The sequence below is a fragment of the Brachycentrus maculatus genome, unplaced genomic scaffold (genome assembly GCF_059751285.1).
Source record: "Brachycentrus maculatus isolate JH-2025_06_01 unplaced genomic scaffold, ASM5975128v1 h1tg000028l, whole genome shotgun sequence".
Classification (NCBI taxonomy): domain Eukaryota; kingdom Metazoa; phylum Arthropoda; class Insecta; order Trichoptera; family Brachycentridae; genus Brachycentrus; species Brachycentrus maculatus.
In genome coordinates, this window is record NW_028280782.1 from 229901 (window position 1) to 254069 (window position 24169).

At 36.2% G+C, this 24169-nt stretch overlaps 2 protein-coding genes across 2 annotated transcripts in view; both read left to right on the forward strand.

The window, feature by feature from the left end:
• LOC148312940 (neurotrypsin) overlaps window positions 1-12967 on the forward strand; it is a 28419-nt gene extending 15452 nt beyond the window's left edge. Inside the window, exons 3-11 of the mRNA XM_088270710.1 lie at window positions 3652-3754; window positions 4396-4534; window positions 5773-5914; window positions 6803-6915; window positions 7646-7767; window positions 8530-8765; window positions 9440-9642; window positions 10193-10346; window positions 12559-12967. Of these exons, the coding sequence (XP_088126836.1) occupies window positions 3652-3754; window positions 4396-4534; window positions 5773-5914; window positions 6803-6915; window positions 7646-7767; window positions 8530-8765; window positions 9440-9642; window positions 10193-10346; window positions 12559-12846 (1500 nt within the window). The 3' untranslated portion in view covers window positions 12847-12967. The remainder of the gene's footprint in view (window positions 1-3651; window positions 3755-4395; window positions 4535-5772; window positions 5915-6802; window positions 6916-7645; window positions 7768-8529; window positions 8766-9439; window positions 9643-10192; window positions 10347-12558) is intronic.
• Window positions 12968-16378: 3411 nt separating this feature from the next.
• LOC148312941 (protein odr-4 homolog) lies at window positions 16379-23788 on the forward strand. Its single transcript, XM_088270722.1, has 7 exons — window positions 16379-16590; window positions 16715-16913; window positions 17720-18060; window positions 20036-20212; window positions 20844-21051; window positions 21658-21849; window positions 23427-23788. The coding sequence occupies exons 1-7, from the start codon at window positions 16498-16500 to the stop codon at window positions 23600-23602; spliced, it is 1386 nt and encodes a 461-aa protein (XP_088126848.1). The 5' UTR covers window positions 16379-16497; the 3' UTR covers window positions 23603-23788.
• The last annotated feature ends 381 nt before the right edge of the window (window positions 23789-24169 follow it).

The window sequence follows — 24169 nt, forward strand, 5'->3', positions numbered from 1 at the left end:
TGCACTTTACTTATTATGTTTTTATGGTGTATTTACATAAAAATATTAACATTTACGGACTCGCGGCCTAAAGTATGGCGGCTGTATAGAAGACGCGGCTGTCGTATCTGCGGAACACGAGCCGACCGGAAGTATTCACGATAAAGTTGACACTAAATTAAAATAATTTTGATATTTTATGACAATAAATCAAAGAGAACTAATTCATCCATGCCTCGAACCAAATTTAAGTGCAAAAACTTATCCATAAGTGTTGATGTTGTACGTAAAGTTGGAAAACGACTATGCATGCGATCCGCAGTCAACGGTACTTCTATAAAAAACGACTATAGATGCGATCCGCAGCTTACGGGTTAATAATTAGGTACCTACCTACATACCTACGGTTGTCAAAAGGTTAGAAAACTTAGACTTATTTTTTAAGGCGGGATAATCGATATAATTATCGTAATTTTCTTTGAGCCTAGGTAACATTTAACATCTAACAGGAATTTTCCCGTACCGAGTTTATTCATAAAATTATTCTGATTCTAACCCTTATCCGCACCCAATGGTGCATAGGGCACTGCATCGTATAGAAGCAGTGTTTTCTTAATCGTTACGGGAAGCCTAAATGTTGATGCAAAGAAGTCTTCTTCCTCTCCTTTCTTATAGATAGATCCTCGGATATGTCATATATCAAAAAACCTGATTTTCCAGGAGATCGTTTTTAAAGTTTAAAAATATAATACAATGTATTAAAAATAAATATCAAGCCATTTATTGAACGTTTTACTGTGCAACAGAGCTTTCTAGGTAAAACCTGAATGTTTTTTCTCCATTTGAAAAATATTTAGTATATTTAAAAAAAAAAATTAAAAAAAAACATTTTCCTCAAAATGTAATAACGACACTTTCTGCCCTGTAGCGGGTAAATATTAAGTTAAAAATATACCGCTTTTGCTGGGATATAGTACATTTTCTGGGCATTCCGAAAACATGCACAACTGAAAATTGACGATTTTTTATTTATGATGTTATTGAAAGGAGTGAGCGATATCATTTATGTATGTATTGATAAGTATGTCTAAAAAACTTAATTTTTACGATATTATACGTCTGACATTTATCCGGTCAAACTCTCATTCTCCGAAGGCTAAAATAATCTTTGTCTAGGCATTTACTGCGGCTTAATACCGCACACTATCATACGCAAATGGCAATGCCACATAAATCACTTGACTTTGGATTCGGCTTATCTAAAAATTAAAAAAATTCTGATGTTAATTTATACGGCAAGGCGAAATTCAATATATTACAATGAATTAATTTACATGTCCATTTTGACTTTAATTGAGATATTTTTATGACATCCATTAGGAATCATACGGAAGTTAACGTTTTAACTGCGTGAAGCGCAGAAAACTTTCACAAAATCTTGAAAATCTCATTAAAAACAAATAATTATTTATGTATAAAAATACACCGGTAGATTTAACCTTGCTGACAATGCAGATCGACAGCTAGTTTAAAAATATTATTTTTTGACATCTTACACAACAAATTTGTCCGCCTCCGTAGCGTAATGGTCAGCACGCTCGGCTACCGTTCTGGAGGTCCCGGGTTCGATTCCCAGGGGGGGTCAAATAAATAAGTGATTTTTTCACTGTAATATTTATTCAATATTACCCTGGACTGGTACCTGAAACGGAGGGCTGATCACCTTTCCTTCGTGTGTAAACGATCGAGATAACACTGCGTTTATAGCAGTGCCCTATGCACCATTGGGGTGCGGATAAAGGTTTTATTCTTTATTATATTATTTTTTGACATCTCAACATAGATGAAGAAGAATATGGAAGTCTGGGCATTTATGGGGCTTACGACCATCATAGGGTGGTCTAAGTGGTTCACGATTCTACCCATTTTTAAATCGCTCGGATTTTTTTGATAGATTTTTATAATTCATATCTTTTCGGATTACCATCAAGTAATATATCGTTATCTTGAAGTGATCACGTCGTATTATCTAATGTGGAGAGATTAAAAAAATGCTTCTATGAAAAGGAGGTCAAGGGAATACGAAACTGTTTATATATTATGAGGAAGTCTAACATTGCGCTCACTCCTTTCAAGAACGTCATAAATCAAAAATCGTCAATTTTCAGTTGTGCATGTTTTCAGAATGCCCAGAAAAAGTGCTATATCCCAGCAAAAGAGGCATATTTTTAACTTAATATTTACCCACTACAGGGCGGAAAATGTTGTTTTTGCATTTTGAAGAAAAGGTATTGTTTAGTTATTTTTTGAAATATACTAAATATTTTTCAAATGGAGAAAAAACCTTCAGGTTTTACCATAAAAGATCTGTTGCACAGTAAAAAGTTCAATAAGTGGCTTGATATTTATTCCTAACACATTGTATTACATTTTTTAACTTTAAAAACGTTCTCCTGAAAAATCTTTTTTTTATGACGTTGTTGAAAGGAGTGAGCGATTTTGACTATCAAAATTCGATATATCAACTTTCGGTACTCTAGCAAGAAATACCGGATCCGTCGGATCTGACGTCATGAAAACAAATACTTGATGAATGAGATGATAAATAAGAAACGAGAAAAACAAAGTATGTACATTAAACCAATTTAAAAAAAAAAGGTTTTGCTTAACGAGTGTTGCGTATAACGAGTAAGATGCTGGAACGAATTAAACTCTTTATGAGAGGTTTTTTTTTTGAATTACCTAACGTCCAAGTGACTCTGAAATCTAGCTACGGCTTATGCAACACCGTTTATCATGTCCCTACTCAGGCTTCAACTTTAAAAGTTTCATGGCCTATGCCTACTTGTGAGTGGATTTACTCTTTATGTTTAAAGTTACTATAATTTCATGTAATTCATGAGTGAAAATTCTAGGCAAAAACACTCGCTATCTCGCTAGAGGCATGAGTTTATACATTTCATTGATTCTAGGTTAGCAGTGAAGTTACTTAGGTGTATGATTTTAATTCTTGATTTTACTCAGGTAGTGAATTTACTTGTTTATTCTTATATCTATGTGTATACCAGTGGCGTGCCTAGGGTTTACCAGTAAGGCAAGGCCATTATTTTTCACATTCGTGAATACATGATGTACCTATAATTTCTTCACCTCATATCATTCCCAGTACAGTAAGCACCCAGAAAGTATTATAAATATAAACAATGTATTGTAATCATTGTAAAAATATGCATACATGTAACTTTTGTAAGGTATAGCCATCACCTTTAAACAAAGAAAAATTTCACTTTAATAAAATATTTTCCTCAGATATCAACCTTTACCAAAAAGTACCATCACCATATAATGGCATGCATAGTGTTTAATAATCATATAAGCGCGCAATAATTTAAAAACAGTCACACATTAATTATGTATTTTTAATCATTTGGTCTAGATTTAGTCATTTTATTTGGAGTTTTTAGGTAGGCCGGGCTTTTGGGCTTCTAGGGAAGTACCGCCACTGGTGTATACTTACATTTCTACCTAATACTTACTTTTATGAGAGGTTACACTGTACAATGGTTTTATATACAACGTCACCATGAATTCTTCCTCTATATCTCTAGATGTCCTTCGAGGCATCACTGTATAAATAATTTTAATACAACCATCATTTTAATAATTTTCTAGGGCAGAGTGGAGAGTGCACATAAACAAAATATTTCTAAAAATATGATGACAATGGACGAGATGCATTCCAAAAAATCAATAAAAAATTTGATAAAAAATAATGGTAAGAAAAAAATTGTAACATTATAAATATATTCATTTCATTCTAATCCTTGTCCGCACCCAATGGTGCATAGGGCACTGCATCGTATTGACGCAGTGTTATCTTGATTTTGGAAAAAGAAGCAGAGGACGACCGAGGAAAACTTGGCACAATCAGGTATGTCAAATACTTGAAAGCGGCCGGGTCAGGAGTCGTAATAATCGTCGGGTATGTATGAGGAGATGCATGAATGTAGAAGAGGCAAAGAATGTTTGCAAGGACAGAGTGGTGTGGCGTTTGATTCTCTCTGCCTACCCCTGCGGGGAAGCGGCGTGATGGTTAGTTAGTTAGTTAGTTATCTTGATTTTTACTTACATGAAGGCAAGGTTATCACTCCTGCGCTTCAAGGACCAGTCCAGGTTAGTATTAAGTAAATACTAGAGTGTAAAATCACTTATATTTATTTTCATCTCCCTTGGGAATCGAACACGGGAACCTCCGGCACGATAGCTAAACGCGATAACTATCACACCACGGAGGCGGACAAGATCTCACCTCAATAGCAATGCACAAAATCAACTGTTTCTAGAACCCAAGTAGTTTCACTTCTAACGCGTGAGGGTATCACACATATTTTCAATTTTATTTTCAAATGACCACAGATGCTGGACGAAGCACTCAAGCATACTCTAAATGGGGTCAATGGAGTGAGTGTTCAGCGTCAGATTGTACGAGAAATAGGAGAAGGATATGTAAATTAAGGCACAGGTGTGGGGATACGATACAAACCGAAGAAAAAAGGTAAATAAATATTTTAATATTACGTTTAAAATGTCATTTATTTATTAAAATCTATACATAGAGGTCAGAAAATATAAATAAAAGATCTTGTATTTTATTTATTGTTTCGGCATTAACTCAAGTGGTAAAAAACAAGTGTTTTCTTTAATCATTGTAAAAGATCTTGCATATAAATAAAAGGGTCTCTCCTGAATAAAGCTTTGCTCAGTCCAACATAGGTGGCTATTGTGAACTCACATGTACTGTGTCATGAGATTGGTCAATATATTAGAACTCCCAGAGAGTTGATATTCTAGAATTCCTAGGTTAAGCGGCATATGTACGTATATTCATATAGAAGGCTTTGACCACACCCAAATGTTGTTATTTTTACATATTGTCATCTCAACATAGATGAAGAAGAATATGGAAGGCTGGGTATTTAAAAAGCTTACGACCTATAGATTATAGGGTGGTTTCAGTGATTACTTTATACACGTGTAACATTCACCATCGAAGACAAGACATGACATAAGCCCTGTAAGTACCCAGACATCCATATTCTTTTTTTTTATTAAAAAAGAGAAAAAAAAGTTTTTTTTTTATTATTTACGCAATTATTTAAATTTCGTACTATTTCTGTGAGCCTAAGCGGCTCATTATTAGAAATAGGTATCAAATTGTGGTAGAGTGGGTTCGAACTGAGGAACTCTGACTTAAGAGTCCGCGACTCTAACTACTGGACCACAACATGATACTCCCGACATTCTCCATCATCTTTGTCGAGATTTCAAAACATTAAATAACTCCCTTGACTCCGGCCAATATCTGTACCCGACGGATTCTCCAGTTCTATGGACACGTTGCGCGTGGCAACGAGGATAGCCGGGAACGACTAGTTGTGATCGGTAGCCTGGAGGGAAAGAGAGGGAGAGGAAGATCCCCACACGATGGACCGATCAAATTAAGGCAGCAGCAGGCACGCAGTCAAGGGATAACTGGAGAAGAGTCATTGCTTCTGCAAGGGTCAACAACCCTCGACAGTGAGGAATAAGACGGAGAAGAAGAAGAAATAACTTCCATGTGGAGAAACACAGATTTGTGAACAAGAATTTGTACACACCCAAAATGTTGTTAATCAATTCTCGACATATTTTGATTTTGGGCTGAAGGAATAACACAAAGATCGTTTTCACTTCTAACTTCTTTTGCTACGTGGAGAAACCCAGATTTGTAAACAATTTGTGTTTTTTTCTTAGTTGCAGATTTACTAAAAGAGAAGGCCATACTAGAATGAAGTGCGGTAAGAGAAAAGGAGATAGAATGAACGATAGAGAAGAACAACCACTAACTTCCCAGGATTCCAGTATTCGGAGAAAGTACAAATTTAAAATTGTTTTTGTAAGTATCTGAGAAATGTATTTCCATAATATATCGTCCGTAACAATCGGCGGGTATGTATGAGGAGATTCATGAACGTGGAAGAAGCGAAGAATGTTTGCAAAGACAGAGTGGTGTGGCGTTCTATTCTCTCTGCCTACCCCTGCGGGGAAGCGGCGTGATGGTTAGTTAGTTAGTTAGTTTTTTTATCGTGCGTATGTACACTGGCAAAAAAAACTTGAAAATATGCAATTTTGACTTAATGATGCATATGTAAAGTTTTTCAACGCTCTAGAAACTGGCAAAATACACTAAGTATGTAGTTTGAAATGTCATATTTATGTGGTTTTACAAGTGAAGTCAACTCTAAGTTTAATAGCGGGTATTTTATTCAGTCCTAAAGCTTTAAATAACAGGGATTTTGGGATTAACGTTTTTTTGCCAGTATACCCACGATATATTCATAATAATTTGATGTTATGTGTGACCCATCATGATATATGGGATTGAATGCGGAGCAGATACTGCAGTTATCAAAATTGTGCTAACACTGTCAAAAATGAAGACTCTAAGGAGCATATCTGGCAAGAGTCTATGAGATGGAATAAGGAACACCAGGATAAGAGAAATATGCGAGATGGAAGGTGTCGTTAGGTGGGGAAGTCAACCAAGAAGACAATAGTATGCCTGTGTGAGGAGAATGGAACCATACAGACTCCCTACCATTGCACCGCACGGCCAAACCCAAGGTAGAGATGGATTGACAGCTTGGAATCGACATCGCAGGAGGCTGATCCGTCTTAAAAACAGGCCACATGGCCTACACCAACAAGAAGAATAAATATTATTTTTACAATGCGTATTTTAAAGACGATAAAATATAATAAATGTAGATGTTGAATTTTACAGAACAATCCTGATTCTTTGGAAAGAAGGATCTTACCTAGTCGTTCTAGTAAGTGGTACTCAAAGTGGAGTCGCTGGTCAACCTGCAGTAAGGCGTGCGTCACACACCGAAAAAGGTATCCTTCTTCTTCTTCTTCCTGGCTCCATCCTAACTTGTCGTGTTTGTAGACTGTCAGGGTCAGCTCTACTCGTCTTTAGGTTGTAGGTCCTTCTATCATATACAACGTCACCTAGGCCATGCCTTTGAATCATGTTAATTTTCTGTAATATCCATTTTTTTCATCTTTTGAGGATGATCTATGGCAATCGCCTAACTTCCTTCTCATCCATACTTTAGTAATACACACTTGCCCTCTGATTACGTAGACTTATGATATCATTACATTTTAGGTTCTGATTCGTGCCAAGTCTTTTTTGGTTGTCTTAGTTTTGTTCTCCCATTCATTCTCTCTCTACACATTTGCTCCAAATGTTAATACAACCTTAAAGAACTTATATTGATCTTTTAAATTATTTTCAGTTCATCCTTACATTCCTTTCTAATATCTTTATTTTAAATTCTGTCATACATCCATTTTCCACAACTTGGTCTAAGGGAATGATTTTCAACAGTGTTTTTAATGTTTTCATCCTTCTTATGCCAATTTCATGTTTTGCTTTCATACTTCAAAGTAACATTTTGTTGTGAACTGCCAGTTTAGCTTCCATGGACATTTTTTTGATTTGCAATCACTTCATTCAAAGGACCATTTATTCTACTCACCCTTCTCTCAAAACCTTTACCCACCTCTCCATCCCTTGAGAATCATCCTTCCCAGATGTAATTCAATCCGATTGATGTTGAAGGTGGTGCAGGCGACCAAAACTATGTGCAAGAGACGTCATCAAAGAGACAGCTTTTTGTTATATAGAAGGATCATTTTGTCAGACATGGGTTGAGAAAAAAATCCCAAGTAATCAAAACACAGGTGAGATCAATTATATATTTTATTTAAAAGTAAGTCCATAGTACTGACCAAACATATTTGGTCAGTACTTCTATACAGAGTTGAGTCGTGGACCCTTAAGATTAGCAATATGAACCAGTTATAGGTATTCCGAATGTGGCTACATCGTAGAATGCTACGCATTCCATAGATTGATATGGTCAGCAACGCAAATGTGCTCCAAAAAGCAAGAGCAGGGAGACAGTTGCTGACTGATATCAAAGTCCGGAAGGTGTCCTATCTGGGGCATGTGCTTAGAGGAGAGAAGTACAAACTATTGCACCTAATAGAGGGTTGACGAGGTATGAGCAGAAGACAGATCTCCTGGCTCCGGAATATACGAGATTGGACGGGGATCAGGACCGTCGAGACGCTGTTTAGAGCTGCCCAAGACAAGGACAATTATTCTCAAGTGACTAGGGGGGACCTGACAACACACAATATTGATCTTCCTGTAATATGCATGCATATTGCTAAGAAGCAATATCTTCCAACCAACAAAAACAGACTAGTGATACTGGTCAAAGTTAGAATGTTATATAGCCGTTTGAAATCAGAATTGAGAAATGAAAAGTTGGGTGAAAGTAGACTGAATATAGGTGGAATGCGATCTCTCAGATGAATGTGCAGCAAAATGATGTATGATATATGTAATAGTGAAAAAAGGAAATAATGGTCAGCACGGTAATTTTCTTGTCACATGGTAATTTCCTAGTTACATGGTAATTTCCATCTTCCCAACAGCCAAGGGCCAACTGGTTGTTGACACAATACTTGAGGGTCCATCCTCCAAAGGACGTAACGATGTTGACACAAGTGTTTTTCAATATGGAGTAAAACATCCTCAATGCGGAGTCTTGTACAGTGGATTCAACAATGCGAGTAGGAAGAGTGTTGCCTCCATGACAAGAATTATCGGAGGAAGACCGTCACCAAAAGGAAAATGGCCGTGGCAGATTGCAGTGCTCAACAGATACAAGGTAAGAAGAAAGAAGTCTTATCACCTTTCTTACCTAATTTCCTTCTTCTTCTTCTTGGTGTAGGCCTTGTGGCCTGTTTTTAAGAGGTATTTGCCTCCTGTGATGTTGATTACCAGCTGTCAATCTATATCTTTGGTAATCTACCTTGTGGTTGGCCGTGCAGTGCATTGTGGGGAAGTCTGGATGGTTCCATTCTCCTCACACGCGTATACCATTGTCTTCTTTGTTGCCTTCCCCACCTAATGACACCTTCCATCTTGAATATTTCCCGTATCCTGTTCCTTATTCCAACTCATAGTCTCTTGCCAGATATGCTCCTTAGAGTCTTAATTACTGATACCCTTACCGCATTTTTTGTCAATGCGGTGTCCGCTTTGTATTCAATCTCATATGTCACGATGGGTCGCACACAGGTTTCATATACATATATTAATTTTTACAAGTTAACACATTGAAATTATAATGAATATATATGAAGTAAATACTGACACTTACATAAAACAATTTTAAATTTGTACTTTCTCCGAATACTGGAATCTTTCGTAAGTCAAATGTATGTTTCTGCTCTATTGTTCATTCTATCTCCAATTCTCTTTCTACACTTCATTCTGTACTACCTTCTTCTTGTATTTGTGTATAAAATTAATTGTGTGATGGATACGATTATTTTCTAGGAAGCTTTTTGTGGAGGCACCCTGGTATCCTCCCACTGGGTCCTCACAGCTGCGCACTGCATAAGGAAAAGGCTTTACGTCAGATTAGGAGAGTATAACCTGTCAGCTAAGGATGATACCGAAATGGAGTACAGAATTATACAGACTATAGTTCACCCGGGATACGATTCCGAAACTGTTGATAACGATGTCGCTATGCTCAGGTATTCAACCCATTGACTGATGAAGACTGATGATGAGTTTTAATGAAGATTTTATTTGGATAAATTTAAAAAACTATTTTGACAGCAATATTTTAATTTTAATTCTGATATTAAAGTAATACATTATTAGTAGTTAAAGGCATTAAAAGTAGTTTTAAGTAAAGTAAACTAAGAATTTTAAGTAGTTTAAACCACATCCGTAGTGTAATTAATGGTCAGCACGCTCGGCTACCGTGCTAGAGGTCCCGGGTTCGATTGTAAGGGGGGGTTCAAATAAGTATAAGTGTTTTTTTCACTCTAATATTTATTCAATACTACCCTGAACTGGAACCTGAAGCAGAGGGCTGATCACCTTTCCTTCATGTGTCAACGATCAAAATAGCTCTGCGTTTATATGATGCAGTACCCTATGCACCATTGGGGTGCGGATAAGGGTTTGAAGAACAAGAATACTTATGAATATATGTTTTCACCCCTAATATTCAACTCAATCAAAGAAGCTTTCAATAGGGTCTTAAATTATAAAAAGTTGTATTTTTTTTGTAAACAGATTACCATCGTACGCTAAAAGCCGCCATCTTGGCGTAGCATGCTTACCGCGCCCAAAGCAGCCTCTGCCCGTTTACAAGCTCTGCACCATCATTGGTTGGGGGAAACGCAAGAGCACGGATGCCTATGGAGCTGAACTCTTGCACGAAGCTCAAGTCTGTTTTATCTTTCAATTTTAATTTCAATTTCAATTTCAATTTATTCAATAAAAAAATAATATATCCATAACAAACAATATTCAAGGCAAATATATTAAAAGTAAGCAATAAGACTTAAAGGTGTAGAAGAATCCCGCTTCGGAAAACTCCTTCGGACACATGGAACAGATCAATATCCAATGTGATATTGTTCAACATAGCGGTAGCTCTTCCTACAGGCATAACCATCGGCAGGTTGGTCCTGTGTATAGGAATGTGAAACAATCTATGCCGACGCTGTCTTAGGTAACTATCGGGAACATACAGACTAATGCTCTGGATAATTTCAGGATTATCGATCATACCGCGCAACAATCGATAAAAATGCGTAATCAAACACACATTCCTTCTAGTCTCTAAACTATTGTAGCCAAGCATACCCTGGAGAAACTGGGTCGGGTAGAGCCAAGGATAATAGCCATACTCTCTCATGTAGAGATACCTCAAAAACTTCTTTTGGACTTTCTCTACCATAAGAGAGTACTTAAGCTCGTGTGGCCCCCAAATCATCGAGCCATTCTCGAGTCTTCTTCGCACCAAGGAGTTATAAAGAGTTCTCAGCACGCGGGTATTTTCGAAAACCCTGGCAGTTTTCTTAATCTTTTATTTAATCACAACCTTAAGAGATATTTCATGAATATTTTTTAGTGTATCCTTTTTATAACAATACGCTCCAGAGTAGAGTTTTAAACACACGGGACGCCACATAATTAATACTACTTACTACTTCAACTTCAGCCTTCTTCTTGTGTCCAATTTTGAACAAAGGCCTCCCTCTTGGACTTCCAAAGTTGTCTGTTGGACGCGACTCTCTTCCATTGCAGGCCCGCCACTTTCCTAATATCATCAGACCATCTTATCCGGCACCTATCCACGCTTCTGCATCCTGATACAGGCCTCCAATTTAACACCTTTTTCGTCCATCTACCCTCAGACATACATGCTGCATGACCTGCCCAGTTCCACTTTTGTTTTAACTTTATATTTTGGAATCGCTAAACTCTCCAAAAATCAATAATATAATCGTAAAGCACTTGAAAAAATATAACAAAATCATTTGAGTAAGTATAAATAATCACTAAAAAAAGTGTTAATTTACAGCATAAAAATAAAAAATACCAGTTGTTTGTGACACGTCGCTCACTCCTTTCAAGAACGTCATAAATCGAAAATCGTCAATTTTCAGTTGTGCACGTTTTCGGAATGCCCAGAAAATGTACTATATCCCAGCAAAAGCGGCATATTTTTAACTTAATATTTACCCGCTACAGGGCAGAAAGTGTTGTTTTTGCATTTTGAAGAAAAAGGTATTGTTTAATTATTTTTTTTAAATGCACTTAATATTTTTCAAATGGAGAAAAAACCTTCAGGTTTTACCTCAAAAGACCTGTTGCACAGTAAAAAGTTTAATAAGTGGCTTGATATTTATTTTTAATACATTGTATTATGTTTTTAAACTTAAAAAGCGTTCTCCTGAAAAATCAAGTTTTTTGATTTATGACGTTCTTGAAAGGAGTGAGCGATGTATCACTCAATTTTGGGTGCTTTACAAATTAAAAAATATATATTGGCATAATCATAGATGGACATCATAATCAATAAATATTGTCAATTTGATATAGTCACTACAGCCCAAACGTAGGGCCACACGCTATCTGACGTGCTATTTTATACCTGACTATTTTATTAACACACTTAGGGCGGAAAAAGTATTTCTGCCCATTGGGTCTGTTGATGCTTAAGGACAGGAAGGGCATTTTTACCTTCTGCACAGGCCTCATTTCAAAGTCAGAGAAGAAGGAATTATTTAATGTTTTTATATTAATATTATGTACCAATCTCTTTGTTAAGGTCTAAACTACATGTACTGTAGAACGGGGCTACTTGAACTTTGATGTGTATTTGGTCTACAATAATGAACGTATGAACATGATTCACTGTTTCCCTGACAAGTGACACTTATTGTCACGATACGTTCATTATTGTAGACCAAAAACAGATTTGAATCTTTTTTTGTACTGGACTCAAGTAACACATCAAAGTTCAAGTAGCCCCGTTCCACGGTACACAATTATCAATTACCATTACCAGTGGTTGGCTGATGTAAAAAACATCCATCCGAAATGTGTCAAGAGTTTTGTGATATTCATAGGTAGCAAATTGATTCCAGGTTCCCATAGTGATGACGGAAGAGTGCAGGAACACGTACATAGACTACTACATCACCTCCAACATGTTCTGCGCGGGCTACCGACGGGGGCGCATGGACTCGTGCGCGGGCGACTCGGGGGGCCCGCTGCTGTGCCGGGACCCCGGGGCCCCCGGCCAGCCCTGGACGGTGTTCGGCATCACCAGCTTCGGCGACGGCTGCGGAAAGAAGAGGAAGTACGGCATCTATACTCGCTTGCCCAATTACGTTCGGTGGATCAATCGTGTTTTAAAACTGAGCGAAAAATAACTATTATCGTGAAAAATTACCAGTTGAGTTTATTTTATTATGATGACTAGTTTCGGAAGCATAGCATCCGAAACTAGTCATCATAATAAAATAAACTCAAGTGGTAAAAAACTAGTGTTTTTCTTTTACAATTTCATTGTGTCTTACCACAAAGTGAAAAACTATTATTGTAAATTCTTGTATATACATTTATATTTTTTTACATTACCTGTATTTTTTATATTTTATTTTGTGTTATTTTTCTGTAATATTCTTGGAAATTAAAAAATATTTTTTTAAATCTTTGTCGAATATTAATCTCGAAATATCTTATATGTATCGTAAAATTGCTAACCTTTCTGCCAAAAAGGGATTGATTCTGAGCCGACCATCCTATAAACTACAAAATACAAAACGAACTAAAACTCGAAGGTTTTTTCTCCATTCGAAAAATATTTAGTATATTTAAAAAACAATTAAACAATACCTTTTGTTCAAAATGCAAAAACAACACTTTCTGCCCTGTAGCGGGTAAATATTAAGTTAAACAAATGCCGCTTTTGCTGGGATATAGTACATATTCTGGGCATTCTGGAAACGTGCACAACTGAAAATTGACGATTTTTGATTTATGACGTTCTTGAAAGGTGTGAGCGATATGTAATATTATAACATGTAAAAAAATGATACATAATGTTTGCAAGACAGCTGCTAAAATCTTATCGTCGTTACAGCGGTGTTTTTCTAAGTTTACATAGATACTAGATATCAATGGGCTTATTGTGATAACTTACTAAACTCACATTAACTGCAAGGGATTACCATTGTTGAAATAGTCAAAAGAAAGGATTTTTTATCTACTTTTATAAAGGTGTCTATTGTTACATGTATACGTTACATATAGTATTTCATATCTTTAAAGTATCTTTTATTAATATTACATTCGCATACCATTACAAGTTGAGAGATAAAAATAATTCAATTCAATTTATTCAATAGTAATAATTTACTTATATATTATGAACTAAAATTTAAACTGTATACATTAAAAAATACATGGAGTTAGGAAGAAGAAAGCCAAACCCAAGGATGAATATATTTATTGATAATGAAACCATAGAAAAGGTTGATGAAATGAAATATTTGGGCATAATACTAGATTCAAAATTGACATTAAATGCAAATTTTGAACACGTTAATAAAAAAATATCAAAAAAAATATTTTTCCTTAGTAGATTAAGGAATAAATTAAATAAAGATACTGCACAACTAATTTACAAAACAATCATTCTTCCACATATAGATTACTGCTCAACAATATTATTTTTAGCAAACGAAGGAAATTTAAATAAACTAGAAATTATACAAAATAAAGCGATGAGAATAGTTCTTAAGAAAAATAAATATAGCAATGTAAAAAAAATGAGAGATGAACTAAAATGGTTATCTGTAAGAAGAAGACTTAAATTTAATATGTTGATATTTATACATAAATTTTTTCACGATAAATTACCAAAATATTTTAAGGATAAAGTTGTCTTAAACAAAAATTGTCATGAATATGCTACTAGACAAAAGGATAAAATAAGACTACCATTATTGAAAAGAGCTGAGTCGCAAAATTGCTCGATGTATAAGGGTTTAAAAATGTATGATGAGATGCCTGAATGTATGAAGAATGAAAAGTGTCTGAAAGAATTTAAAAATAAATGTCTAAGTTACTGTAAGGAAATGTAAATATATAAAGATGATGTAAATGTATATAATAGTTTATATTAGTTTTAATATAAGCTAACTTAAGAAATAAATAAAAAATAAAAAAAATCAAAATTAAAACAAAAATTGAAAAGTAAGCAAGAAGACTCTTTTTAAAGATGTAGAAGAATCCCGCTTCAGAATACCCCCTCAGACACATGGAACAGGTATTGTTCAGCATAGCGGTAGCTCTTCCTACAGGCATAACCATCGGCAGGTTGCTCCTGTATATAGGAATGTGAAACAATCTATGCCGACGCTGTCTTAGGTAACCATCGGAAACATAAAGACCCATTCAGGATTATCGATCATACCACGCAAAAATCGATAAAAATACATCAGTAATCAAATACATATTCCTTCTAGTATCTAAACTATTACAGCCAATAATTTAGAGACTAGAAGGAATGTGTAATAATTTACCTATATTCAAACATCACTCTTTGCATCTTTTATTATCTCACACCACATTTTAGGAACAATTGTTTGGGTGGTCAATGATCAATTATCAATTAGACGTGGACAAAACGTCTTCGAATTTTTCGCAAAAAATTGAAGTTTATTATGTTGTTGGATAAATTATTCCTTTTTAAATTTCAATAAAGTCTCTTTAAACTTCTCTTTAAAAAATTTCAAACGTTTCTGGATGATTTGTTTTGTAATTTACTTCACCAAGCAGGTTTTTCTCACTTTTTAATACATTTATGGTTGGTTTTTCATTTTTGTAATTCGGCAATTGAAAGAAAACATTTTTAGAATTGGTTTATAAAGAAGCCATATGGGGTAATTAGAGACAAAGGATATGTGGTGAGGTAAATCAAGTGCAACCTTATCCGGAAAAACGCTCATGACAGGATGATCATCTCTTTCATCGTATCAAAACCCTAAATCTAACTTCTTCATCTAATTCAAACTCTCATCTGCACCCAATGGTGCATAAGGCAGTGCATCATATAAACACAGCGTTATCTTGATTGTTATTAACACACGAAAGAAAGGTGATTAGCCCTCCGCTTCAAGTACCAGTCCAGGGTAATATTGAATAAATATTCGAGTGAAAAAATTACTTTATTTATTTGATCCCCCTTGGAAATCGAACCCGGGACCACCAGTACAGAAGCCGAGCGTGCTGACCATTATACTACGGAGGCGGACAACTGTAATTAGAGGATATAAATGCAGAAATTTTTATTGCTTGTAGGTATTTATGTACAAGTGATTAAAGTACAAATACCAGTGTGGCGTCAAATATTTTTAAGGTTATTTCTACATTATGTGTATTTTTTTTTCATTATTTTATATTTGAAAAATAATAATATTGCAAAGCAGCAAAACATATTTTGATCAAAGGCTTGGTTTTATACAAAAACTAACTCATCACGCCGCCTCTCCGCAGGGGTAGGCAGAGAGAATAGAACGCCACACCACTCTGTCTTTGCAAATATTCTTCGCCTCTTCCACGTTCATGCATCTCCTCATACATACCCGCCGATTGTTACGACTCTTAACCTGACCGCTTATGTTGGTTTTATAAAATGTATTTATATAGACTTGAGAAATCAGTCATGCGTCTTAAGCCCTTTGATTCCACTTTCCGAGACATCCCGCTAAAATTTGGGAGGATAACTGTGGTTCCGTATTACAAGAGCCACCATCGTCTGATTATAACGTGACTACACTAAGAAGAAGAAAATGAAGGAAACGAGGTAAGTACCTACCTAGGTAATTCAAGCGACCAATAGATCAGCTTGTAGTCTATGATACCGACTGACGGAATTTCAGATTATCTATGAAAGCCATGTGTCAAAAGCTTGTTTTGATGAGTGAATGGGTGACTGGTGCGGTTTGATTTAGTCTTAAAGTTTTATAAAATTATACTATTTAATAGAGATTTTATATTTCACCGAAAAAAAAACAATGGGTCGTGCGCTCGCTCCAGAAAATGCCTTATTATATCTAGAAAATCTTGCAAAACAACAGCGATGTGTCATAGGATTGATATTAGGACAGGTGATGAATATTTTATCCATATGTTTGTTTTCGTTACATTCTTTCGGGCAATTCGTATTTGCGGCGATTGCGATGCGTCCGAGGCTTTAATCTGTAACTGCAATTTCACCTAACGCCTTTCCAGGTATCAACGCAAGGTGATGTCAACATTGTTCATCTTGCCAAAACGCCGGAGGAGAAATTCGAGGCCGTGTCGGGAGATGACGAGGCGGAAGAGAAGAGCGAAGACTCGGAACTGAACCTGAAGATCGTGTCGGAGAGCTGGGTGGCGGATCACGCTAAACACGTCACTAGAATGCTCCCGGGTGGAATGTTTGTTTTAGGTTTGTATGAAACTATCTAAACGTCATGAAACGGCGGCAAATCTTGAATCATGAAACGCACGCAACATCGTACTGCTACTGGTCTATGCTAGAAGGTGAAAAAATGACATGGCCTATTTTTTGGCATTATAAAAAAAATATCTCATTACGATGTTATTTAAAATATTTTTATGGTAACTGGGTTATTAAACCATTGTAATTTTTACACTGTCCGCCTCCGTAGTGTAATGGTCAGCACGCTCGGCTACCGTTCTGGAGGTCCCGGGTTCGATTCCCAGGGGGGTGTCAAATAAATATAAGTGTTTTTTCACTGTAATATTTATTCAATACCAGCTTCAGGTACCAGTCCAGGGTAATAACCCTGGACTGGTACCTGAAGCGGAGGGCTGATCACCTTTCCTTCGTGTGTTAACGATCAAGATAACACTGCGCTTATATGATGCAGTGCCCTATGCACCATCGGGTGCGGATGAGGGTTTGAAGAATTTTTACCCTTTGATATCTCAGCATAGATTTTTTATTTTAAATATACTTTTTAAAAATATATATTTTTTAAAAATATATATTTTTTTTCCCATTTTAGAATTCTTAATTTAGGTAGATACCTAGCCTGGTTGAATGTGCCTCCTTTTCCACTACTAGAAGATTTCAATATTCATATATCACCTTGCCCTAATATAATTAACGATCAAGATAACATTGCGTCAATACGATGCAGTGCCCTATGCACCATTGGGTGCGGATAAGAGTTAGAATAAACTTTTTGGTGAGGACCTCCACAAAATGCTGTGAAATTTTTGTTGCAGGTATTTTCGTCGTTAGTCCAGATGAAATTTTCGCCGAAGCTCAGAATGTGTCGAAGTTAAAAAGCATTCTGTCCGCGATCGGCAAGACTGTCTCCTCCAACAAGTATATGCACGGGTCGCCCGGAGACTTCACGGAGCGGCTGGTAATCCACATGTCCCACAGCAATAGAGTCTCTTGCCGGAGTATCGAGGTCGGCTCGGCAGGCTTCTTCAAACCGCTCGAGGTGACATTCAAGATCAAGCAGAGCTGGCTGCAGCTGGAATGCTATTACGAATTTGACGAGGTGTATCCGGTGGTTGTTAAAAATAATATTGGAATTTCCGTCAAAGAACAGTTTCAGGTATGTCGGTCTGTTCTATAAGTAGTTATAAGTGTGTTTATTTGTTGTCTGCCTCCGTAGTGTAATGGTCAGCACGGTCGGCTACCATTCTGGAGGTCCCGGGTTCCATTCCCAGGGCAATGGTCAAATAAATATAAGTGATTTTTTTTTACTCTAATATTTATTCAATATTACCCCGACGCGGAGGGCTGATCGCCTTTCTTTCATGTGTTAACGAACAAGATAATACTGTGTTTATATAATGCAGTGCCCTATGCACCATTGTATAGGGCACAATGAAGAATGAAGAATAATTATTTATAGATTTGGCATTTAATTTGTAGAACTCTACTTTTTTTTGTTTTTTATGAACTTTTAATTCATTTATTAAATATTAACACACTTAGGACAACACTTACTTTGACAATGTGAGTAGTGTGGTTGTCAATCATGGGTAGAATGGTGAATATGGCATGTGTGTAAAGTGATCGCTTAATCAGCCTATACTTAATTACTTTTAGTTTATATTTAAAAATTATCATCACAGGCGCCGTGGCGTAACTGGGTAGACGATCGACTGTAAAACTGGCGTCACGTGTTCGATTCCCGCCTATTGCAAATTAATTCAAGAAAGATAAATTTTTTATTGGTCTGGTGGTTTGTGATGTATTTTTCACATTTACCTTCTCTGTCCTTATTATCCTACCTGCAGACAAGCCTCTAAAAGTAGAGGCTTTGCGGTTTATTCCTTTTTTAAAATAACATTTTGGACTGACGCCCGCAGGCCGCTGGCAACGGGATTTGATAATTATGTACATGTACAGTGAATCTACAGTTACTTTACCTTTAGTTGTTGGCTAACTAAATAAAAATCAGAGGTAAAATAAATATGAACATAAATAAAATAAAATAAAATAAATATGAAATAAAATAAAATAAATAGTGAATGCTGGGAACAGAGTGAATGGTGCACTAAAACCAGTTTTATCAAATAAAAATCTATCAGCGGAAGCTAAACTGGCAGTACACAATGGAGTTCTGGTTTCAACCCTTATGTATGGAAGCGAAGCATGGAGTTGGCAACAGAAGGATGAAAGCAGACTGAATGCAGTCGAAATGCGATCCCTCAGACGAATGTGTGGCAAAACGATGTTTGATAGATGTTCGAATGATGAAATAAGGAAAGAATGTAAGGCTGAGATAAGCATTATCGATAAAATTAAGAAAGGTGTGTTGAGATGGTTTGGACATGTGGAGCGTATGAGTGAAGAAAGAACGGTTAAACAAATTTATGGAGCGAATGTAGTTGGAAAAAGAAGCAGAGGACGACCAAGGAAAACTTGGCACAATCAGGTATGTCAAATACTTGAAAGCGGCTGGGTCAGGAGTCGTAATAATCGTCGGGTATGTATGAGGAGATGCATGAATGTAGAAGAGGCAAAGAATGTTTGCAAAGACAGAGTGGTGTGGCGTTCGATTCTCTCTGCCTACCCCTGCGGAGAAGCGGCGTGATGGTTAGTTAGTTAGTTAGTATAATAAATCAGAGGTAAAATAAATATGAACGGACAGTAGTTAAGACCCTTACAAATTTATTGATACATAATATTCGTATAAAAACATGAAATCCTTCTTTTCTGCCTTTGAAATGAGGCCGGTGCAGAAAGTAAAAATATCCTTCCCATCCTTAAGCATCAATCGAAATGGGCAGTGTTTGTTCTTCTTTTGTTTATCGGAATGTTTTAAAATATGGATGTATGTAGTATGCAGTGGCGTGCAGAGTTTTTAATCAAGGTAGGCAGTAGGATTGGGTAAGGATAAGGCATGGTAGGCACTAGTCGTGTTTCTATATGGTAGGCACCGCTTTTCTGCCTACATTTACAAAATGCACGCCTCTGACTCTATGTCATACTAACCCAAACATCTATGCAAAATTATCCCTCTTTATATATATATGCTGTGATTTCACAGTTTTGATTGAATTGTTTTTATTTTAAAGGAAATCCTGGAAGCTGCTCATCAGTCAATAGAGTCCTCTATTATCATGTTGGATGGAAAACTTAGAGAATCAAGTAACACACTGGAATCCCAATTTAAAAGATATAAAAACAAAACTGAACCAAAAACTGACAATGACGACTCGCAAGCTATCCAAGTTTCCATTCTTGTACCTTGTGTGAGTATTTTTTAAAAAATATATACCTTTTAAAATAACACATACTATGGGATACATCATATGGTTTTACCATCTTGATTGAAAAGTTCCCGGAATTCATTGAGAAAATTAAAAATTTAATATCACTCATCATAATCAATATTGACCCACGTGTAACATTCCCCAATTCTACCCATTATTGACAACCACACTACTCAAATTCTTGGAAGTTCCATATATATGAACCAATTTAGAAACCTTGTTCTTGAATCACTAGAACTTCACTAGAGACATCTATTGGTGAGATGTAAAGAAGCTTTTTACTAAGCAGAAACTCTTATACATATTAGTATGTAAGATCCGAATCCTGGATTATAATCACACACATGAGAAACGCCAGAAAATACCATTTTCATTTTTATTATTTAAGCTTATAATTTTAAAATGATGAAAATAAATTATCTGGTCAAATTATAAGCTTAAATACAAAAATAAAATTTTGAAAGAGAGAAAGAAGACAAAAAAATATATAAAAAAAGCATATGTTTATTTTATATTTTTAAAGCATTGTTCAGTCGTAATTTCTAAAATGATAAAGCTATTTTTTATCTAAGTATTACCTTTTAACTGAAACATTTGTCTATGTATCCAGGAATCGGAGATGCCGGATTCCGTAGAATACATGGAGTGTGAGGGCACGACTCACTTTAGCGGAGTGGTGGCCTCCAGAATCTTCCTGAATTCCAAAGCGACGGTGGAACAAGCCGTAGCGGCTGTCAAGCAAGACATCATTCGATCGCTAGCCGCCAGGTTTACTATGCACTGCGACGCCTTGATAGATGACAGCCTACTTCCGGAAGGTAAGAATGATCATTCAAAATCATCTTGAGTGTGTTTAAATATGGTTACCGTGCTGGAGGTGCCGGGTTCGATTCCCAGGGGTGGTTCGAATAAATATAAGTGATTTTTTCACTCTAATATTCATTCAATACTACCCTGGACTGGTACCTGAAGCGTTGGGCTGATCACCTTTCCTTCATGTGTTAATGATCAAGATAACGCTGCGTTTATATGATGCAGTGCCCTATGCACCATTGGGGTGCAGATAAGGATTTGAAGAAGATGAAGAATATAACACTTCTTATCATTCATTGTTCACTTTGTGTAATAAGCGTTTATAAAAGTGGTATGTAATTCACAAAGTCAACGATGAATGATGCGGTGGCGCCATTTTTGTAAAATACTTCCTCAAGGGCGCTTCACTGTCAATGAATTGGGGAAAAGAAGATGGTGGAAATAATTTGGCAAACAAATGTGTTTTAGTTTTTTTCTAAAGATCATTTCACTGTTTCTAACTATTGGTGGAAAAGCATTCCACGCCATCGGCCCCGCAACAACAGCAAAGGCTGGTTGCGAGCTGGTAAGGAGGGTGTTACAAAGGGTTAAGTTAGAATTCCAACTTGCAGAGAAGGTGTGCTTCAACGAGCCCCCCCGGAGGGTGTACGTCCGGGTGCCGCGGGCGGGCGAGGGCGCGGTGCTGCTGTGCGACTACCTGTTCCCCGGGGAGTCCCCCGTGGAGGCGCTGGTCTCCGTGCGCGAGATGCTCAACCTGGACGTCGGGGAGGAGGACGTCCTCAGCAATGTGGAGACTCCCGCAGGTACCACCGTCTAAATTTAATCCATGACTCGACATATCGCAGGTTAAATGCCTAAGGGTGAATAAATATATGGAGAATATCACATGAACTAAAATGTGAATGAACGTAAATGTGAATAACAAAACTTTCATTTTTAAATTCTTTCAAACTCTTTTCATTCTTCATACATTAAGACATCTTATACATTTTCGAACCCTTATACATTTTACAATTTTGCAACTCTGTTTTTTTCAAAAATGGCAGTTTTATTTTATCCTTATTTCTAATATCCGAGATCTCACTATATCCGAGTTTGACTGTAAATAAAAGTGATTTTTCACTCTAATATTTATTCAATATTACCCTGGACTGGGCTACACTGGGGTACTTCTTATTAAACCATATACGCTCCCTAAGTGGATTATATGGACTCCACAAACTATCGGCTGCCAGCTCCCTTGCATCCTCCCAAGTCAGATCCGCGTCCCGAAGTTCTGACGAGAACTGCCGACGAATTGTCAGCAGTGGTCGTCCTGGGCGGCGCGAACCTGACGCCTTGTAAAAGAGGCAAGCTTGATGGCGGCTCTCGGGAGGCAGGCGGAGTACATGGCCAAGCCAACTGACGTACTTCTAGAGCTTGTATTATTTAGATTGGCCAGAATATTAAAAGCTGTTAAATGTAAATTCACTGTAAAATCGGCATACAATTTTGTTAAACATCTTCGATAAATTTCGCAACTTAGTTCAACAAAAAAAAAAATCACTTTGCTCTTGCAACCTCTTGGTCTGTTACGAAGCCTAGATGTTTTTGTATCAGATCTGGGAATGCGGTGGGACAGCTTTCAATGTACCCTGAACTGGTACCTGAAAAAGAGGGCTGATCACCTTTCCTTCATTGCCCCTATGCACCATCGAGTGCAGATGAGGGTTTGAATAATTGTCATTATTCTTAAAGATGTTCAAGCGCAGCCATCTTTGTTCCACTAGCATCTTAATTTGTGTAGCTAATGCATTCTTTCAATTTTGTTACAATCGACAACAATATTCCATTTGTGTGGGATAGAAACTATAAAAATCTTGTGTGACTTAAGGTTGACGGATACAGTAGAGGCCGCTGCCTGTACGTTTATTTTCAGAAGCATGCACACTCTTTTAAAAATTAAAAGCTTTCTACTAAGCACATTCAATAACTGATGCCGAAATAATATTTGCAAAGCCTTAAATATACTATTGATTTATGGAAATAAAACAGTCCAAAAACAAATAATGTCCATCAATGATTATTTAGAATGCAAGAAACTTTAATATTTTTTTGGTTCTGTTAAATAAATACATTTATTTGCATCTAAAAATCTTCTGCAGATTGGGAGGACGGTATCTTTACTAGATTGTATCTTCTTGTGTATTGACTTCTTAATCCCGCATTCATGGTTTATTTTAATAGGTCCCTTTAGAAACGATAGATAGAGGTTTCACTGTATATATATATATATATATATATATATATATATATATATATATATATATATATATATATATATATATATATATATATATATATATATATATATATATATATTTACTTGTATGATCACCAGATACCTCGGAGTTTGACGCACTTGACAAAGAGCCGAGCAGCGAAGAGATGCTGACGGCGCCGCAAGACGCCAAGCAACAAATGTTTCCCATAGGAATCGGAGTCTCCGTTCTAGTTCTGCTTCTAGCTGTCATAATTTACTACTACATCACAGTTCCAAATCCACTGTCATCTTGAGTTTTGTTCAAAGATATATTAACAGAGTATTGATCAATTTCCAAGTAATTTATAGTTTTTTTAGCATTTATTAATTTTCCCATTATTCGTATATAAGATACACTTTTAATTGTTTTAAATTATTGTGTAATTGATTTCATATTTTTATATTATTCATTTTTAAATTAAATATTGTTGGTTGTTAAATATGTCCAATTTTATTTCATCAAAATATTAATCCTACACTTTTACAGCAATAAATAGGCCTCGGTTTCTCCTGAACAAAATATCCTTTTGTATATAAATATACAAAAGGACAATTTTTTTCTTTTGTATATTTATATGTATACAAAAGAACAAAATATCCTTTTGTATATAAATATACATATATATTATATATACATATATATATTTTGTGGTGCTATGGTTAGTGTGTTTGGTTTCCGTGCTGGAGATCCCAGATTCGATTCCCAGGGGGGGTCAAATAAATATAAGTAATTTTCATGTATAAATCAATACACAATATGGCTCCAGAGTATCTTAAGGAGCTGTGTATTCCAGATGAATTTGGTTGATAGACGTCTCACG